Source organism: Purpureocillium lilacinum (genome assembly GCF_023168085.1).
Source record: "Purpureocillium lilacinum CBS 284.36 DNA, scaffold_2, whole genome shotgun sequence".
NCBI lineage: Eukaryota > Fungi > Ascomycota > Sordariomycetes > Hypocreales > Ophiocordycipitaceae > Purpureocillium > Purpureocillium lilacinum.
In genome coordinates this window covers 4,476,189-4,490,049 of record NW_027072112.1, presented here as the reverse complement: position 1 = coordinate 4,490,049, position 13,861 = coordinate 4,476,189, and the positions used below count along the sequence as shown (strand labels likewise).

The window sequence follows — 13,861 nt, the reverse complement described above, 5'->3', positions numbered from 1 at the left end:
TGCTCGACAATTACTTCTACGGTCTCGATCACTTCAAGTCTACACGTCTTTCTCAAATACTGCATATCTGGACTATACTCACCATGACTTACCTGTGGCCAATCTTGCTACTCCCCGCCGCCCTAGCAATCCCCCCTCCAGTCCCCAACGGCTCCATATCCAGCTCCGCGACGACTTCGCATCCCACCTACATCACGACGACGACGACGACCGAACTGACGACCGTCGTGGCGGGGACAGTCCTCGTCACGTCCGTCGTCACCGTCGAGCCCTGCCTGAGCACCACCCTCGGTCTGCCCAGCCAGGACCACAACAGCGCCCAGCATAGTTCTAGCGAGGGTGGTGAGCATGGGTTCGAGTTCGATACGTGGTCGCCGGGTATGCCGACTGCGACGACTTTGTTCCGCGACGGTGAGCGAGATGGCGGAGGCGGGGGGTCGTCGGGGAGTGATCCGCGGGCACTTACACGTGGCTCGTCTACCGCCGTTTACGCTGGCACTTCGAGTGACAACCTAGCTTTGGGTACGTCGTCGTCGGCGGCGGCGGCGGCGGTGTCGATAGCAACGAGCGACCCCCTGGCGATCCATGGGACGGGAAGCACCGCAGGTGGGATCAGCTCTACCTCTACACAGGACCCGCTAGCCGTCGGTCCGTCGGGGAGCCTCCCGGGGAGCATCACTTCATCATCATCAGCGACCAACTCGCAAGACCATCTGGCCATCAGCACGCCGTCTTCCGTGATCGGAATCAGCAGCTCAGCAACATCTCCCAGGAGCTCAACGACTTCCGTACACGGACCGGGCCCTTTTGGTATCAGCAGCTCGGCGGCGCTGTCGGTGAAGCCGTCCTCACAAACGGCCACCGCAAGCGGGCCATCTACCAACTGGACATACGCATCACCGGTGCAGCCGTCAGCCACGCCGCTGTCCACCGTCACGCCTTGCATGCAAAACAAGACCGACGCGGGGCTTCAGGCGTGCAGGCTCGCGCTGGGCACAACCTGCGACCGGTCGTCGAACGAGTACCCAACGTGCGTCAACGGCCAGTGCGCGTGCCAGGCGGTCGAGTGCGCCAGCGACGGTGAGTGTGTTGGCTTTCGCCAGTGCTTTGCGGACGAGACGGCGTCGTGCAAGTTTAGCAACAGCAGCAGCAGCAGCAGCAATGCTACCTCCTCGTCTGCGTCCTCGTCCGTCTCCTCCTCCACAGTCACCACCTCCACCACCAGCAGGAACATCATGAACATCACGAGCGCCATCATCGCCGCCAGTGGCCCCGGCAAGGCAATGACGACGAGCTCTTCCCGCGGGGTGTGCCAGTGCCAGCCCAAAGGCGGCGGCTGCCTTGTCCAGCGAGACCCAGATCGTTACTGCGCCGAGCACGCACCTTGCAGCGACCCGAGCGTCAACGGGGCGTTTCCTGCGCACGCGCAATGTGTCATGCAAGACGCGTTCGGGTTCTACTTGTTCGGGCGGTGCAAGTGCCAGACGGTCGACTGTCCCTGGGCCTGGCCTGCGGTCCCGGACAACGCGCGCAAGAACCGCGACTCGTGCGCGAAGCTCATCCTGTGCAAGGACGACGAGGCGCCGACGGCGCCAATGTGCGTGGCCAAGCCATGGGGGCCTTCGCCGATGCGCCATGACCCTGCCACAAGGGGGTACTGCGCGTGCGTGGGACGGTGACGAGACTGACTCTCCGTCTGGGGAGGCGGTGTTTTGGCTTTTCTTGCACCGAGCAAAACAACGTTCCTCAAATACTGTAGTATAAGGCCAGAATACCCGCCGGCACAGAGTCATGGATGAAATGGCTTCGGAAGTCGGCTTGTGAGATTTGAAGCGGGCTCGGTCCGTGGTGCCTCATCGAAACCGTCAGTAGGCGCACGTTCCTCACAGTGCCCCGCGCCGCCGCCCAGCATAGACGCGGCCGAAGCTCGTAGGAGAGTCTCCGGCTGGATCAGAAACATCGCCGACACCGCGGTCCACGAAACCGTTACGTGGTGCCCAGTTCCATGAAACGCGAGCACGTCTACGACTGGCCCTGGCAACGTAAGCGGTGCTCAGCAACGGCGATTGCGGTTCTATCTATAGGCGAGCGCGGCTGCAGACTGGCTCGGGAAACGGTGGTCGAAGTGTGGCCGTTCTTGCTTATATCGGCACGTCAAGTCATGGCCATTGTGCGGCGTTAGACGGAGGCATCAAGCGAAACCGCCACTACCGCCCGGTCGAGTTTTGTGTGGTCTCGTGGTGCCGTGGTGCCGTATGTCTTGTCGTAAGAATAGAGCTGATGTTTGATGGTGTTCTACGGTGGTGGGAACGTATGCTGGATCAGGGCCATATAACGAACAGGTCGAGACCGACGTTTATCAATGGAATAGTGAGCTTCAGTACGACTCTCATCCTCGACGACAAGATACGCGACGCAAAGCTCCAGCTACCTTGAGAAACATACGCAACTGCCAGGGCCGTACTGTACTTGGAAACTCAACGACCCGGAAAGGCAAGCCAAACGATATGCTTCCATTGCTGTGCCGCGCATGGGGTTCAAAGATACACAGTTTGTGCTAACATGCTCGCTGTAGATGCACTTCAGCTTCGTGCTTGCGGCCCTCCTTGTGCCCCTCTCTGCGGCCAACATCTGCAAGTCGAGGTGGTGCCATGTCGAGAGCCGCCATCACCACCACGACCGCACCTACCACTCCATCGACGGCACCAAACTGTCGAATCTGGCTGCACAGATCATCGGCGCGTCATGGGGGGACGACAAGACGTTCAAGTCCGGCGAGCACATCGCCTGTGGGATGTATGCCGCCGGCCCGACTGGGTTCTGCTTCTTCGCCGAAAACTTGAAGAATGGCAACATCACTGGCGCAGAAGTCAAGGCCCTGACAACACAAATTTTCGACGCCGGGTGCCACGGGTGTGCGGCCGTGGGCCTTCAGGATAATGATTCGGGCGTGGACGGGTACCTCAAGGTGGACAAAGTCGGAAACGTCCACGGCTGCAAGGGCCTCTGCTAGTAGGGCAGAGGTTGACGGGCAACATTACCTTGTCGTGCCTTGGGCAACGCCCTTGGAGGCGGGTGGGCTGATGGCCTCTTCGGCGTGCCAGATGTTGCTTTGTGCGTGAGCGTCAGGATCTGAACTGGGGCAGACCGTGCTGTACTTGGACTTGATACTGCTTTGACCGAACACTGTCCGCGCTGGGACGAACCAGGTTGTTATTAGAACGCCGTCATAGAATTCAACGACCGGAAGTACGATTTAATCACTTGTCGCACTTGGGCGCGTGCTTGGTCATGCCGTGGTGCCTGTCGCGTCACCAGGCGATACGCTGTCCGAGGTGAGGGCTTACGCAGTCGAAGGAAGGAGCCGACGAGAGCCTCCTTCCTTTTTGCTCTGCCGACCCTGGAGGTACAAGAGCGCCCACTCGCCCCTTCCCTGCCATTCTCATCCCCTCACTTGACTGTACATACTGTACGCAGAGCCCATGCCTCTCCCCTCTCCCCATCTGTGCCTTTCCTCCTTCTCCTTCTCATCCCCTCAAGTCTCCACCTCCATTTCCTGACCATCAAGTCTCTCATCCCGAGCTGCCCGACACGTCGTCGGACATCGCGACGCTGGCGACCAACCACGAGCGCACGACCCGACCCAACCATGTGGGCTGACGTTGATGCGTCTGCCACTGGGCGTCCGGCGTGCGCCTGCGGCCAGCCAAAGCTGGCGTCGCCGCTCCCAATCAGCACATCGGCACATAGGCGAGAAACGCGCCATGGGATCTGCGGCCGCAGTAGCGTCTCGAGACTCTGGCCCGTCTCGTCATGGTACATCTGCCCGCAGACCCCATCCGAGCTGTTGGGCCATGGACAAAAGATACATGATACATCCCTCAGCCACGATCTCGGCGCTCCCTGCATCGCGCAAAACCGGGCCCAGGCCTCATACTACTAGCATAGCACTGAGCACCGCCAGCCGGCCCATTTCCAGTCTCCCCCTCATCGCCATCACGGACTCGAAGCCACCCGCCCGTCCGTCTCCCGTCGAGCAGCCAGTAGCTGGCCCGGAGGGGCAAGAGGGGTCCATTGTAACCCCGCTAGGAAACCATCGCATCATCCCAACAAGCTCTGGGCCTCCCCCCACCCCGCGTCGCGCGGCAGAGAGATGACGAAGCTCCCCAAAGGCTTCTGCCGATCCAGTCAATTGACATCATATCGCCTGCTCATGGCTCCATCGTTCGCTTCTGCTTTGGAATGGAAGACGATGCGGCTCAGTGGCGACATGAGTGAGAAGCTTGAAGCCTCCGGCCCTCCCATGCTGGTCGCTGTGGCGCGGTTACACGACCAAAACCGGTTGTCCCGCGGACTGGAAACTCTCGCGGATGGGTGTGCCGATGATGGGTCCCCTCGGTTGGCACCCCTGCTCTGCGAACGGGCTACTACATCTGCGGCCGTGGGGGAGCTGGCCCAAGCTGGAGTAGCTTTCAGCTCGACCAGGCCTGCCGCGCTGCGCTTCGGAGTTCACGATGGACGTCATGCCCGAAGAGGCCTCAGTGGCGTGCTTCCCACCTCGACGCGCTCCATCCAAGATGCTGTCTGCTCGCGAGCTTGGCTTGCGGCAGCTCGTGTATTAAGTAGAGACGCTTCCCACCCGCCGTAGAGTCTATCTGCCGTGCTCAGTCCAAGTCCCTCTTCCATCTCCAGGCGCAGTCCCTCTTCATACCAGATACCCCACACCAGCTCACTGAGCCCGCTCTTCACCAACACACACTCACCATGTCTTACCGCGACAACGACAACGACAACGTGAGTGATTTCAATGCTGTCAATGCTGTCAATTGGTGTCTCCCGCGAGAGAAAGCATCTTTTCTGACACAGTTGCGCTTCCAGACCAGCTCCGGCTACGGCAACACCGACAGCTACGTAAGTCATCGATCTCAGCTGAGCTGAGTGCCCACAGCCCCAGCCAAGCAGCTCACTAACACACACTCGTTCAGAGCTCCGGCCGCCGCAACGACGACAGCGGCTTCGGCTCGTCTGGCCGCGACAATGATAGCTACGGTTCCAGCGGCCGCACCGGTGGCGGCGACAGCTATGGCTCCTCTGGCCGCACCGGGGGCAGCGACACTCTTGGCGGTTCGGGCGGCTCGTATGGCTCCTCAGGCCGTACCGGTGGCAGCGACAGCTACGGCTCCTCGGGCCGCGACAACGACAGCTACGGCTCGTCTGGACGCACCACCGGCGGTGACAGCTATGGCTCCTCCGGGCGCACTGGTGGCAGTGACACCCTAGGCGGCGGGTCCTACGGCTCGTCCCGCCGTGACGATGACGACTCGTACGGTTCGTCGGGTCGTACCACTGGCGGTGACAGCTATGGCTCCTCCGGCCGCACTGGTGGCACCGGCACCTATGGCTCCTCTGGCGGTGACGACTCGTACGGCTCCTCTGGCCGCACCGGTGGCAGCGACTCGTACGGTTCTTCTGGCCGTACCGGCGGCAGCGACACCCTCGGCGGCTCGGGTGGCTCCTACGGCTCGTCGCGCCGCGACGACGACAGCTACGGCTCCTCTGGCCGCACTGGCGGCACGGGCACCTACGGCTCGTCCGGCGGTGACGACTCGTATGGCTCGTCGGGCCGCACCGGCGGCAGCGACACCTATGGCTCCTCTGGCGGCGACACCTACGGCTCGTCGAGCAGCCGCCGCGACCGCGACGATGACAACAACCGTGGCGGCGACAGCACCGTCGGCAAGCTCATGGAGAAGGCCGGCGGCATCCTCGGCAGCAGCAAGCTCGAGGAGCGCGGCCACCAGAAGCGCGAGGAGAGGGGCGGCAACGACTACTAAAAGGATAATGATGGAGGAGGGGGAGGAGGATGCGTGCCGCCGCACGTTGACAGTCATGATTCTTTAATCCGTGCGGTGCAATGACTTGTTTGGGCAAGGATCTCTCATGTCTGGTATGAGTGCGCCAGTACGATACGGTCTCCAACGCACTCCAAGTAACCAAAGCCAATCAAGGCTATGAATATGAATATATATGCACTATGATGCTGCGCTCATTTGCGTCAAAATTCATGCTGGTGATATCCATGGCATGATGGATGCCGTACATCGGCTACCCGCTGGCGGAGTGCCCATGCCTGCTGCGGTGGCTAGCCCGCATGAGGCGGTGCCACTGACGACTACTGCTGCCGCCGTGCCGGGTCGGCGGACCCCTCACGTTCTACGTCAGTATCCTCTCGACCTTGACGAGCACCACGCCATCCGTCAGGGCACCCTTGTCATCCATGAGGTGGATGAATCGATAGCCCTGACCCAGGCGGTCGAGCCGGACGCACGCCCACGCGGCAAGGTCATCCCTGCCAATCTCGTCGTCGCGGACCGTGAAGCGCACAAACGTGAGCTCCTCAATGAGGCCGCCAATGCCGCTGAAGGAAACCTTCTCGCCGGAAAAGTCGACGTCGCAGCCGCGGTGGGTTCGCGTGCGCTCCTTGAACTCGCTCTCGTGGCCGTGGCCGTCATTGAGCGGGGACAGGTGGGATGCGTCGACGTGAATCTCCGTCTTGATGTACGGCTTGAACCCCTTGACAGTCGTGTTGTCGTGGGGGAGAGGGATTGATTGCGCTGCGAGGAAGGTGATGTTGAGAGCGAGGGTTTTCCGAGGAATCGTCGCAACCTGAGAGGGCTTGGACTCGAGGTTGGGGCGGAAGCCTTCGGTCGTTCATTGTTAGCGGAGACAATCGCATGTGGTGGAACAGGGTCATACCTTCTGGCTTGAGGACGTAGCCACCTGTGCCAGCAAACATGCCCTCATTGAGCATCATTCCTTCGTCTGTCTGCTGCCAGTTGAGCGCCACGACCTGCGTGCCGGACCCCCAGAACACGGGAGGGTTCAGGTTCGAAGACGAGATGCGAAGGCCCGAGGGGTACGCCCGCATCAAATACTGTTTGTTGTGATTGAACAGGTCCATTCCGAACTTTTCATGGTGGTCGAGGAACTTGTTCTCCGATAACGAAAAGATGTGCATAGGGTTGGTGGCCTCGGGCTGTGTCCAGTTCTTAAACGACACAGCCTGTGTGTAGACACCAAGTCGGCTCAGCTCCTGGATGATCTTGGGCAACTTCTTCGGCTGCCCGGTCTTGTCGGTTGGAACGCGGTCGTCCTCGCCGCTGTCCGATGTCTCTGGCACAGCAGCATCGGCAGGGACGTGCTTGACCTTGATGAGGATTTTGCCTCTCAACTCCTCCGGGCTGGGCAGCAAGTGAGCAGGCGTTTCGGGCTCCGCGACAAGGAACCCCTGCCACACCTCCTTCATGATCTTGACCATGGTTGCCTGCTGCTCCGCGTTGCAGTGAACCTCGAGGCTGATGATGAGCGGCAGATCCGTGACGGCAAAGGCGCTCTCCCGAATCGCGACGCACACGTCTCGGAAAGAGACCTCTTTGGTCAGCGTGTAGCCATGCAGCACCCTCGGCTCGATCATGGCCACCTCGGGCTGATCCACCGATTCGACCTTGTGGCCGTCCTTTGCCTCCAGTTTCTTGCCTAGGCTCGTCTTCTCGAGCTTGGCGGAGAGCGAGTCGGGCAGCTTGTCCTTGAGCATGCTAAGCTTGCTCCTCTTGGTCTTCGGCTTGGTTGCCTTGGGTTTGCCGACTTTAGTGTTGGATTCATCTTCAGAGTCACTACTGGCAGAGCTCTCCGCGTCAGACTCGTCACCATCCCAGACGTCAATCTCGACGCAGCGGCATCCTCTCAGCAGCACGTTGGTGTAGGCGGCCGTCGTGCTATCGCTGGAGAGCTGGTTGCCCGAGAGGTACGTGTTGTGGCTGGAGCTGATGTAGTAGCTCGCGAGGGGCCACGAGAGGTCGCACTTCTGCCACGGGGCGGTGATGGCGCTGTCGGCAGACGTCATGTACGCCAGGAAGCCGTTGAAGTCGACGGTGGCCTGGCCCAGCAGGTGGGCCGCCGCGGGGGTGGCATCGTCGCCCTGCTGGACGTGCTGGATGAACGTCTTGACCTGGGCGGCGGTCCACGTCTTGTCCGGGCCGGCGTGCGACTCGAAGATCTGCCGCAGGTACGGGATGGTGTGCTCGCCGAGCGTCTTGACGACGCGGACCGTCTCGCTGGCGCCGCCGCCGGCCTGGCGGAGAGAGTCGAGCGGCTGGTCGGGGTGCGTCATGTCGTGCGCAGCGGACGTACAGGTCCGCGTTTTAGTTGGTGTGGTTGGCGGGCAGGTCTGAGTTGTGACTGAGATGGGCGGGGTTGCTTAATGGCCCAATGCCGTGAGCAAGCCAGAGTTGACGTCGTGACTCTGCGCCAGGGGGTAGTCGGTCGTGAGTCCCGTGAGTCTCGTGAGTCGTAGCTACGTGGCTAGCGGCAGCTCGCGGTCGGTGGGTGAGTTGGACTGCAATTCAACAGGAAGGAGCTGATGACGGTGCGCTGGTCCTTCCGCCGTCCAAGTGCCTCACTCGACGAGTCAAACGCTCCAACGACAAGCCACAGACAGAGCAGAGTGACAAAGAGCCACCGCTAATGATGACCCTGTTTGCGAGTGCCACGTTCCAGTGCCTACCTACAGCGCCTTGGGCTGGTGCTGATGGGACTCAATGAATCCTGAAACAGCCCGGCGCACGCAAATCGTCACCCTCAGCCGCTGCCCTGATTCAGTGCCTTCCCGCGCCGCAAGCCACTCACTGCCTGGCGCTGGGTTGCCTCCCGCACCGAATCCAGGCACGATGGCCACAGGTGGGTTGGCGCCACAAGCTAGCAGCAGGGGCACGGGAGGATCCTCTTGATCAGCGCCTGATATAGAAATACCTTAGCCTGTCCAGCTGAACCGGGGCCGCCAAACAGGGTGGAAGGGTCCAGGCCGCTGGTAGAAACCCACTCTCGCTCAGGAGTCGCGACTCGTGGCCATGCCACTCTCGCACCTTCACAATCGCAATTGGCGAAGACTGGCAAAGGGATTCCGCCAGATACCGACGGCTCCAGGGTCACCTTTGATTGCTGTCTGCTCTCGTGCCTCCAGTCCGCTGTTCTCTGGTGCTCTGGCTACAAGTCCAACTCGGTGCTTCACTGTGATTGCCGAATTCAAGCCATTCTTGCACCGAGGCCTGCGTCTCGTCTCGAGGGTATACAAGGGTATTCAAACATTTATTCTGACACCGCGACCTATCTGACGCTTCACCGGCGGCGCTTCTCACGCACGCCTCTCGGCCGTCTTGGCCATGTAGTCCTCCATGTCCACGTGCACCCGCATCCCCTTGGACGTCATCTCGCGGTACACCGAAAGCAGCTCATCCGGCTTCATATCCCGCACCAGCGTCCCAAACGCCTCCATCAACAAGTTCTTGCTCCACGGGCAGTTCTTAAGCCCCCGATAGAGGACGTCCCTCGCTGGCTGCCGCAGCCACTGTTTCTGGGAGTAGACAAAGCGCACATAACCAATCCACAGTCCAACACTGGATTTGCAAACATCACTCTTCAGCGCTCTCTCAAAAGCAGCTTTGGTGCTGTGCGCATTGCCTTGAGCCATCTCGTACTGGATGGAGAAGATGCGGCTGCTCACGCAATCCGTCCCCTTGACGAGCACCTTGTCATCGAGGACATTCCGCGTCTCGTTGATGACGCGAAAGTTGACATCGGTCCACTCGAATAGCAACAAGAATATCGTGTTTCGAGGGAACCGTTCGATGAAGGAAGACAGTTGTTCGCGCAAAAACACTCGCCGGAATGGTCTGCACGCTTTGTCAGTGAAGTGTTGCCGCGCGGCGGGGGAACCATGTGGCCGTATCGTACCCCTTGCTAGCATGCCAGTACAACAGTCTGGCAGCAAATTGGAGCATAAGTTCGTGCATCGCCAAACCTCCCTCTAAGGCGACGACTTCTTTTGACAGGTCCTGGAGCGTAAACATCGCGGCCGCTATGTTTCCCTGAGATTCCGATGCCGGCTCGCTACCTCCGACGTCGGTCAGGTACGACAGCAGGATCAAGCACTCGAGATGAACGCTGGCCTGCTCAGCCTTTCCCCCATACAGGCAGGATTCGGCCTGGGACTTGAGCATCTGTTTGGCCTTGAGAATGACTGTCGGTGAGACTTGTTCGTCGTTGAGCCGGGCTCGCTTGAACGACTCGTCGACGCAGGCACACAGCCTCTTCGTCGCTGAACACTTATTCCCGTTATCGAGCTCGATCCAGCTCCACGTCCTCAAAAGTGAGCATACAGTCGAGGCCGGTGCAAGCTATACATCCCGACATTAGCACCATGGACTTTATAGCGGGCAGTGGCATCACCATACATGCTTCGATGAGGTCGCAGAGCTGAGCACCTTGATCGCAACATCTTCGTCGTCATTGGCGTACTCGGCAAGGGCATAGGCGTCGTAGAGCTCTGCTTCGCAAGGGTACTTTTTCAACAGAGCTTTGGCAGGCTTCCGGATCGATTCCGGCTCCCTGGCAAAGCAAACGCCAAGATAATACAGTGCAAGTCGCGGCGCGGTCCCTGAGTGCGCAAGCTGCTTCAGCGTGTTCTGGACCCAGGACATGTCAAAGTCGCCCTGGTGCCTTGCGTGGTCCAGATGTTGGAACCATGAGGGGCCGCCAAAAAGCAGTCCCGGAGACAGCTTGGCACGGGACAAACCGCTGGCAAGGCGTGGGTGTTTTCTCTGTATCTTTTCCCCTTCCTCGCCCTCCTTGGCTTCCCACGCCGGCTTCTGCTCGATATTAGCTCCCGCGGCGGCGAGAAATTGGTCGCCTTGAGCCATGGTCGTCCACAGGCTCGAATCGAAGGCAGGGGGCAGCCCGCAGAACAGAAGAAAAGAGTCAATGAGCTCTTCGTAAACGGTGGGCAAGAACGTGGCGGGGATCTGAAAGAGCAGCGGCCGTAGGTCTGAAAACATGACAATGCGGAACGGGTCATCGTCGGTCCCATCATCCAGTGTTCTGGCTGGCATCCTGGCCTGTCGCTCCTGTAAACGTTCAAGGACACCCCACATATACGTGTCCATGGATAGTTCGGGATCGATGCTTTGTTTGGCCTTGGCTGCGGCCGGAGGCTCTCCGCCAAATTCGACAAAATGCTTCCACCCGAGCGACTGGGCCTCGCCGATCCGTGGGACCTCGCTTTCCCAAAACTCTTCGAAGGCTTCTAGGGCCTCGGCCTGGCCTAGTCTCTGGTTCGGTCTGAGGAGATTGAGCTCGAGCAGCGCCTGCCATGCCGCGATAGCCAGCTCTTGATAGCCAGAATCGTGAATGAACCGTGTGGCTCTCAGAAAGACGTAGATGGCCTGGGGAATATCTTGCGGCGTAAAAAGGCCATTCCGGGCCACAACCCTGTGCAGACGGTCCAGAAGCATTTGCTTCACAGTGTCATAGTCCACCGTACTGATGTCGGACATTGCAAAATTGAGGTGCGTCTTCCACAAAGCGAAGCTTTCGAGCTCCTCCGCAGAAATATCGTGCCACCTCTTGGCCGCAGTTTTGCTGGTCCAGATCTGGCTGCCCTCGTGCATGAGCGCGTCCAAGACTCGCTCTCGGTCCTTGGCTTTTGTCGCGTGCGGGAGGGCCGACTCGAGCATGCTAAGCTTGATTTCGGAGAAGCTATGTGCCGTGTCGTCAGCGGTCCTCCCGTCGATGATCCCGCCAGCATGCATCAAGTCGTCTTGGTGATCGACCAGCTCCATCCAGGAGTCGATGTCCTCTGGATGCTCCTTGACCCGTCTGTTGAGGAGAATCGACTTCCACTTCAACGGGTTGTCGCCCTCCGTGTCGTCAAAGTCCTCGGCAGAGCTCTCGCCTTCATCGCCATCCGGATCGCTCTTGATGATCTGGCCCGATGTTGCTTTGCCCTTGATGGACCGCCACACAGGCTGCTCATCGTCGGAAGAGTCTTCGCTCTCACTTTGCCGTTTGGATTTTCGGGTGCCCTCTAAGGAAATGTAATCACCGGGTTTCTCTTCCGCAGCATCGTGCTTGGGCGCTCGCATCCTAACCGGGTTACGACTCTGCCAACCTGTTGACCGTAGTCCATCCTTGGCGAGCGATCGACCCCTCTCGCCGGGAAACACGAGGCTGAAAGTTTCCTGTGGACCATCGTAGTGGATCACTAAACGACCATCTGTACCGAGGACACGGCCTCCTCCGTATCGACGAAACGCTGGGACTTTCGAACGATCAAGACCATACTTTCGAATCAGCGGGTCGCCTTTGGTGTCGATGACAAAAAGACCAGGAACACCGGAGACGGGGCCTTTGTCAGAAGCCCTGTCCAACCGTCGGCTACCCTCTCGGGGTTTCTCATCATCCTTTCGGGAGGCCCTTCGGCTCTCTGGCTCAGAGCTTTCGTCACGACCCGAAGAGGTTCCGCGGCGACGCTTCGAGCGATGGCGGCGGTGACTCTGTTCAGAACGAGAGTCCTCCCGGTGGCGTTTGGGTCTTTCAGAACGATGGCTGTCGCGACGGCGTCTTTCATGACGAGGGTCGTCCCGATGGCGGTCGCCAGATCGAGAGTCCTCCCGACGGCGTCTTTCAGAACGGTGGTTCTCCCGACGGTGGTTGTCAGAACGAGAGTCGTCACGATGGCGTCTTTCAAGACGATGGCTGTCCCGATGGCGGTCGTCAGAACGAGACTTGTCCCTTCCGCGATCCTGCTCCCTGGCAGATAGATTTTCGCTGTCGTCCCGGGATGAAGCCTTTGGCTTGAAAGAGGAAAACTTGGGCACGCTCAGCTCTTTCTTGTCGTCGCCTCCACGCTCTCCCTTCTTGGCAGGAGGATTCTCTCCCCGGCCCTCTGGCGCTGGCTTTGGCTTGAAGGAAGAGAATTTAGGCACGCTCAGCTTCTTGCCGTTGTCGCCGTCACCATCATCGCCCGCAGCCATCTCGCCCACCGGGTCAAGGACATGTTATGTCCTTACCAACTTGGTGATACAGATTCTGTTAGCGATGTCAATAAAGGGAAACGCTTGACCAGGCAAGCCAGTCGGATGAAGTGTTGAAAGTGTAGTTTGTACGGGGTTGCGTTGCAGTCAGGGCGCGATTCTGCTGCCCTTGTGCGGGCGTGTTGTTGATGGGAGAGGTGTAGCTGCCAGGTTCACATGCGGGAGCCTGGAGGAGTGGGTGGCGCTAATGACGGCAGCCGCACATGGAAGCGAGCTCCCACCTAGGGAGCTCGGGCGTGGGCGGCCAGGGGCCCCCAGGCACCGCGTCCTTCGCGGGGGACCGGCCCGGGGGTTACGACGGGCCTGACAGCCGCAGCAGCAGCCCTGGAACTGGAACTTTGGAAGTCATAGCGGCGACCTTGAACAGTACCTAGGGACAGCAGGCCGCTCTGCAGCCCGCAGCCCTGCAGCTGCAACCATGGAAGAAGTCGCCAACAAGGAGCCCGTAGCTCCCAGCCTTCCTCGCAGTAAATTTCGTCACCATTTCATTTCAAGGTTCGTTTCTTCCATGTCATAGTCGATGCAATTTCCTAACCAGAAATACTGCCCTTCATACGAAGTGCTGTCTGTACGTGTGCCGCATGTTCCGCGACGCCGTGGAGTCTCATGAAATCCAGCCACGAAACGGTTTCTGGCCCTCCAATGTAAGCTGACCTCACACTGGGTCCCAATTCAGTGGTCTCGGTCTCGCCAGGGCAGGCACCACAACCACCTGGGGCCCTAGGCTAGGGTCCATCCAGCTGGAGCCCACCTGCGTCTTCCAGTGAGGAAGCTCCCACTTGTCCGGCAGCAACTCAGGAACCGGCAGCCTCTGTTCCAAGCTTACCTCTGTCGAACCTCGAGCTACCCCTCGTGCTGAGCAGCCTCAAGGCGATCAATCAGCCCATCTCACACCGGCCCTGCTGCTTACAGCCGCACGCAGGGGATAAATAGCC

At 59.8% G+C, this 13,861-nt stretch overlaps 4 protein-coding genes across 4 annotated transcripts; 2 read left to right on the top strand and 2 right to left on the bottom strand.

Moving 5' to 3' along the window:
• Positions 1 to 83: 83 nt before the first annotated feature.
• On the top strand, positions 84 to 3,013 carry PLICBS_003113 (uncharacterized protein; the record flags this gene model as incomplete). The annotated part of the gene is made up of 4 exons (XM_065600151.1): positions 84 to 358; positions 517 to 910; positions 975 to 1,597; positions 2,587 to 3,013. The coding sequence occupies 4 exons, from the start codon at positions 84 to 86 to the stop codon at positions 3,011 to 3,013; spliced, it is 1,719 nt and encodes a 572-aa protein (XP_065456223.1).
• Positions 3,014 to 4,764: 1,751 nt separating this feature from the next.
• On the top strand, positions 4,765 to 5,834 carry PLICBS_003112 (uncharacterized protein; the record flags this gene model as incomplete). The annotated part of the gene is made up of 3 exons (XM_018322847.2): positions 4,765 to 4,794; positions 4,879 to 4,911; positions 4,986 to 5,834. 3 exons carry the CDS (start codon positions 4,765 to 4,767, stop codon positions 5,832 to 5,834), a joined length of 912 nt encoding a protein of 303 aa, XP_018178077.2.
• Positions 5,835 to 6,213: 379 nt separating this feature from the next.
• Positions 6,214 to 8,170, bottom strand: PLICBS_003111 (uncharacterized protein; the record flags this gene model as incomplete). The annotated part of the gene is made up of 2 exons (XM_018322846.2): positions 6,214 to 6,701; positions 6,757 to 8,170. The coding sequence occupies 2 exons, from the start codon at positions 8,168 to 8,170 to the stop codon at positions 6,214 to 6,216; spliced, it is 1,902 nt and encodes a 633-aa protein (XP_018178076.2).
• Positions 8,171 to 9,190: 1,020 nt separating this feature from the next.
• Positions 9,191 to 12,866, bottom strand: PLICBS_003110 (uncharacterized protein; the record flags this gene model as incomplete). Its single annotated transcript, XM_018322845.2, has 3 exons — positions 9,191 to 9,728; positions 9,790 to 10,232; positions 10,290 to 12,866. 3 exons carry the CDS (start codon positions 12,864 to 12,866, stop codon positions 9,191 to 9,193), a joined length of 3,558 nt encoding a protein of 1,185 aa, XP_018178075.2.
• Positions 12,867 to 13,861: the final 995 nt, after the last annotated feature.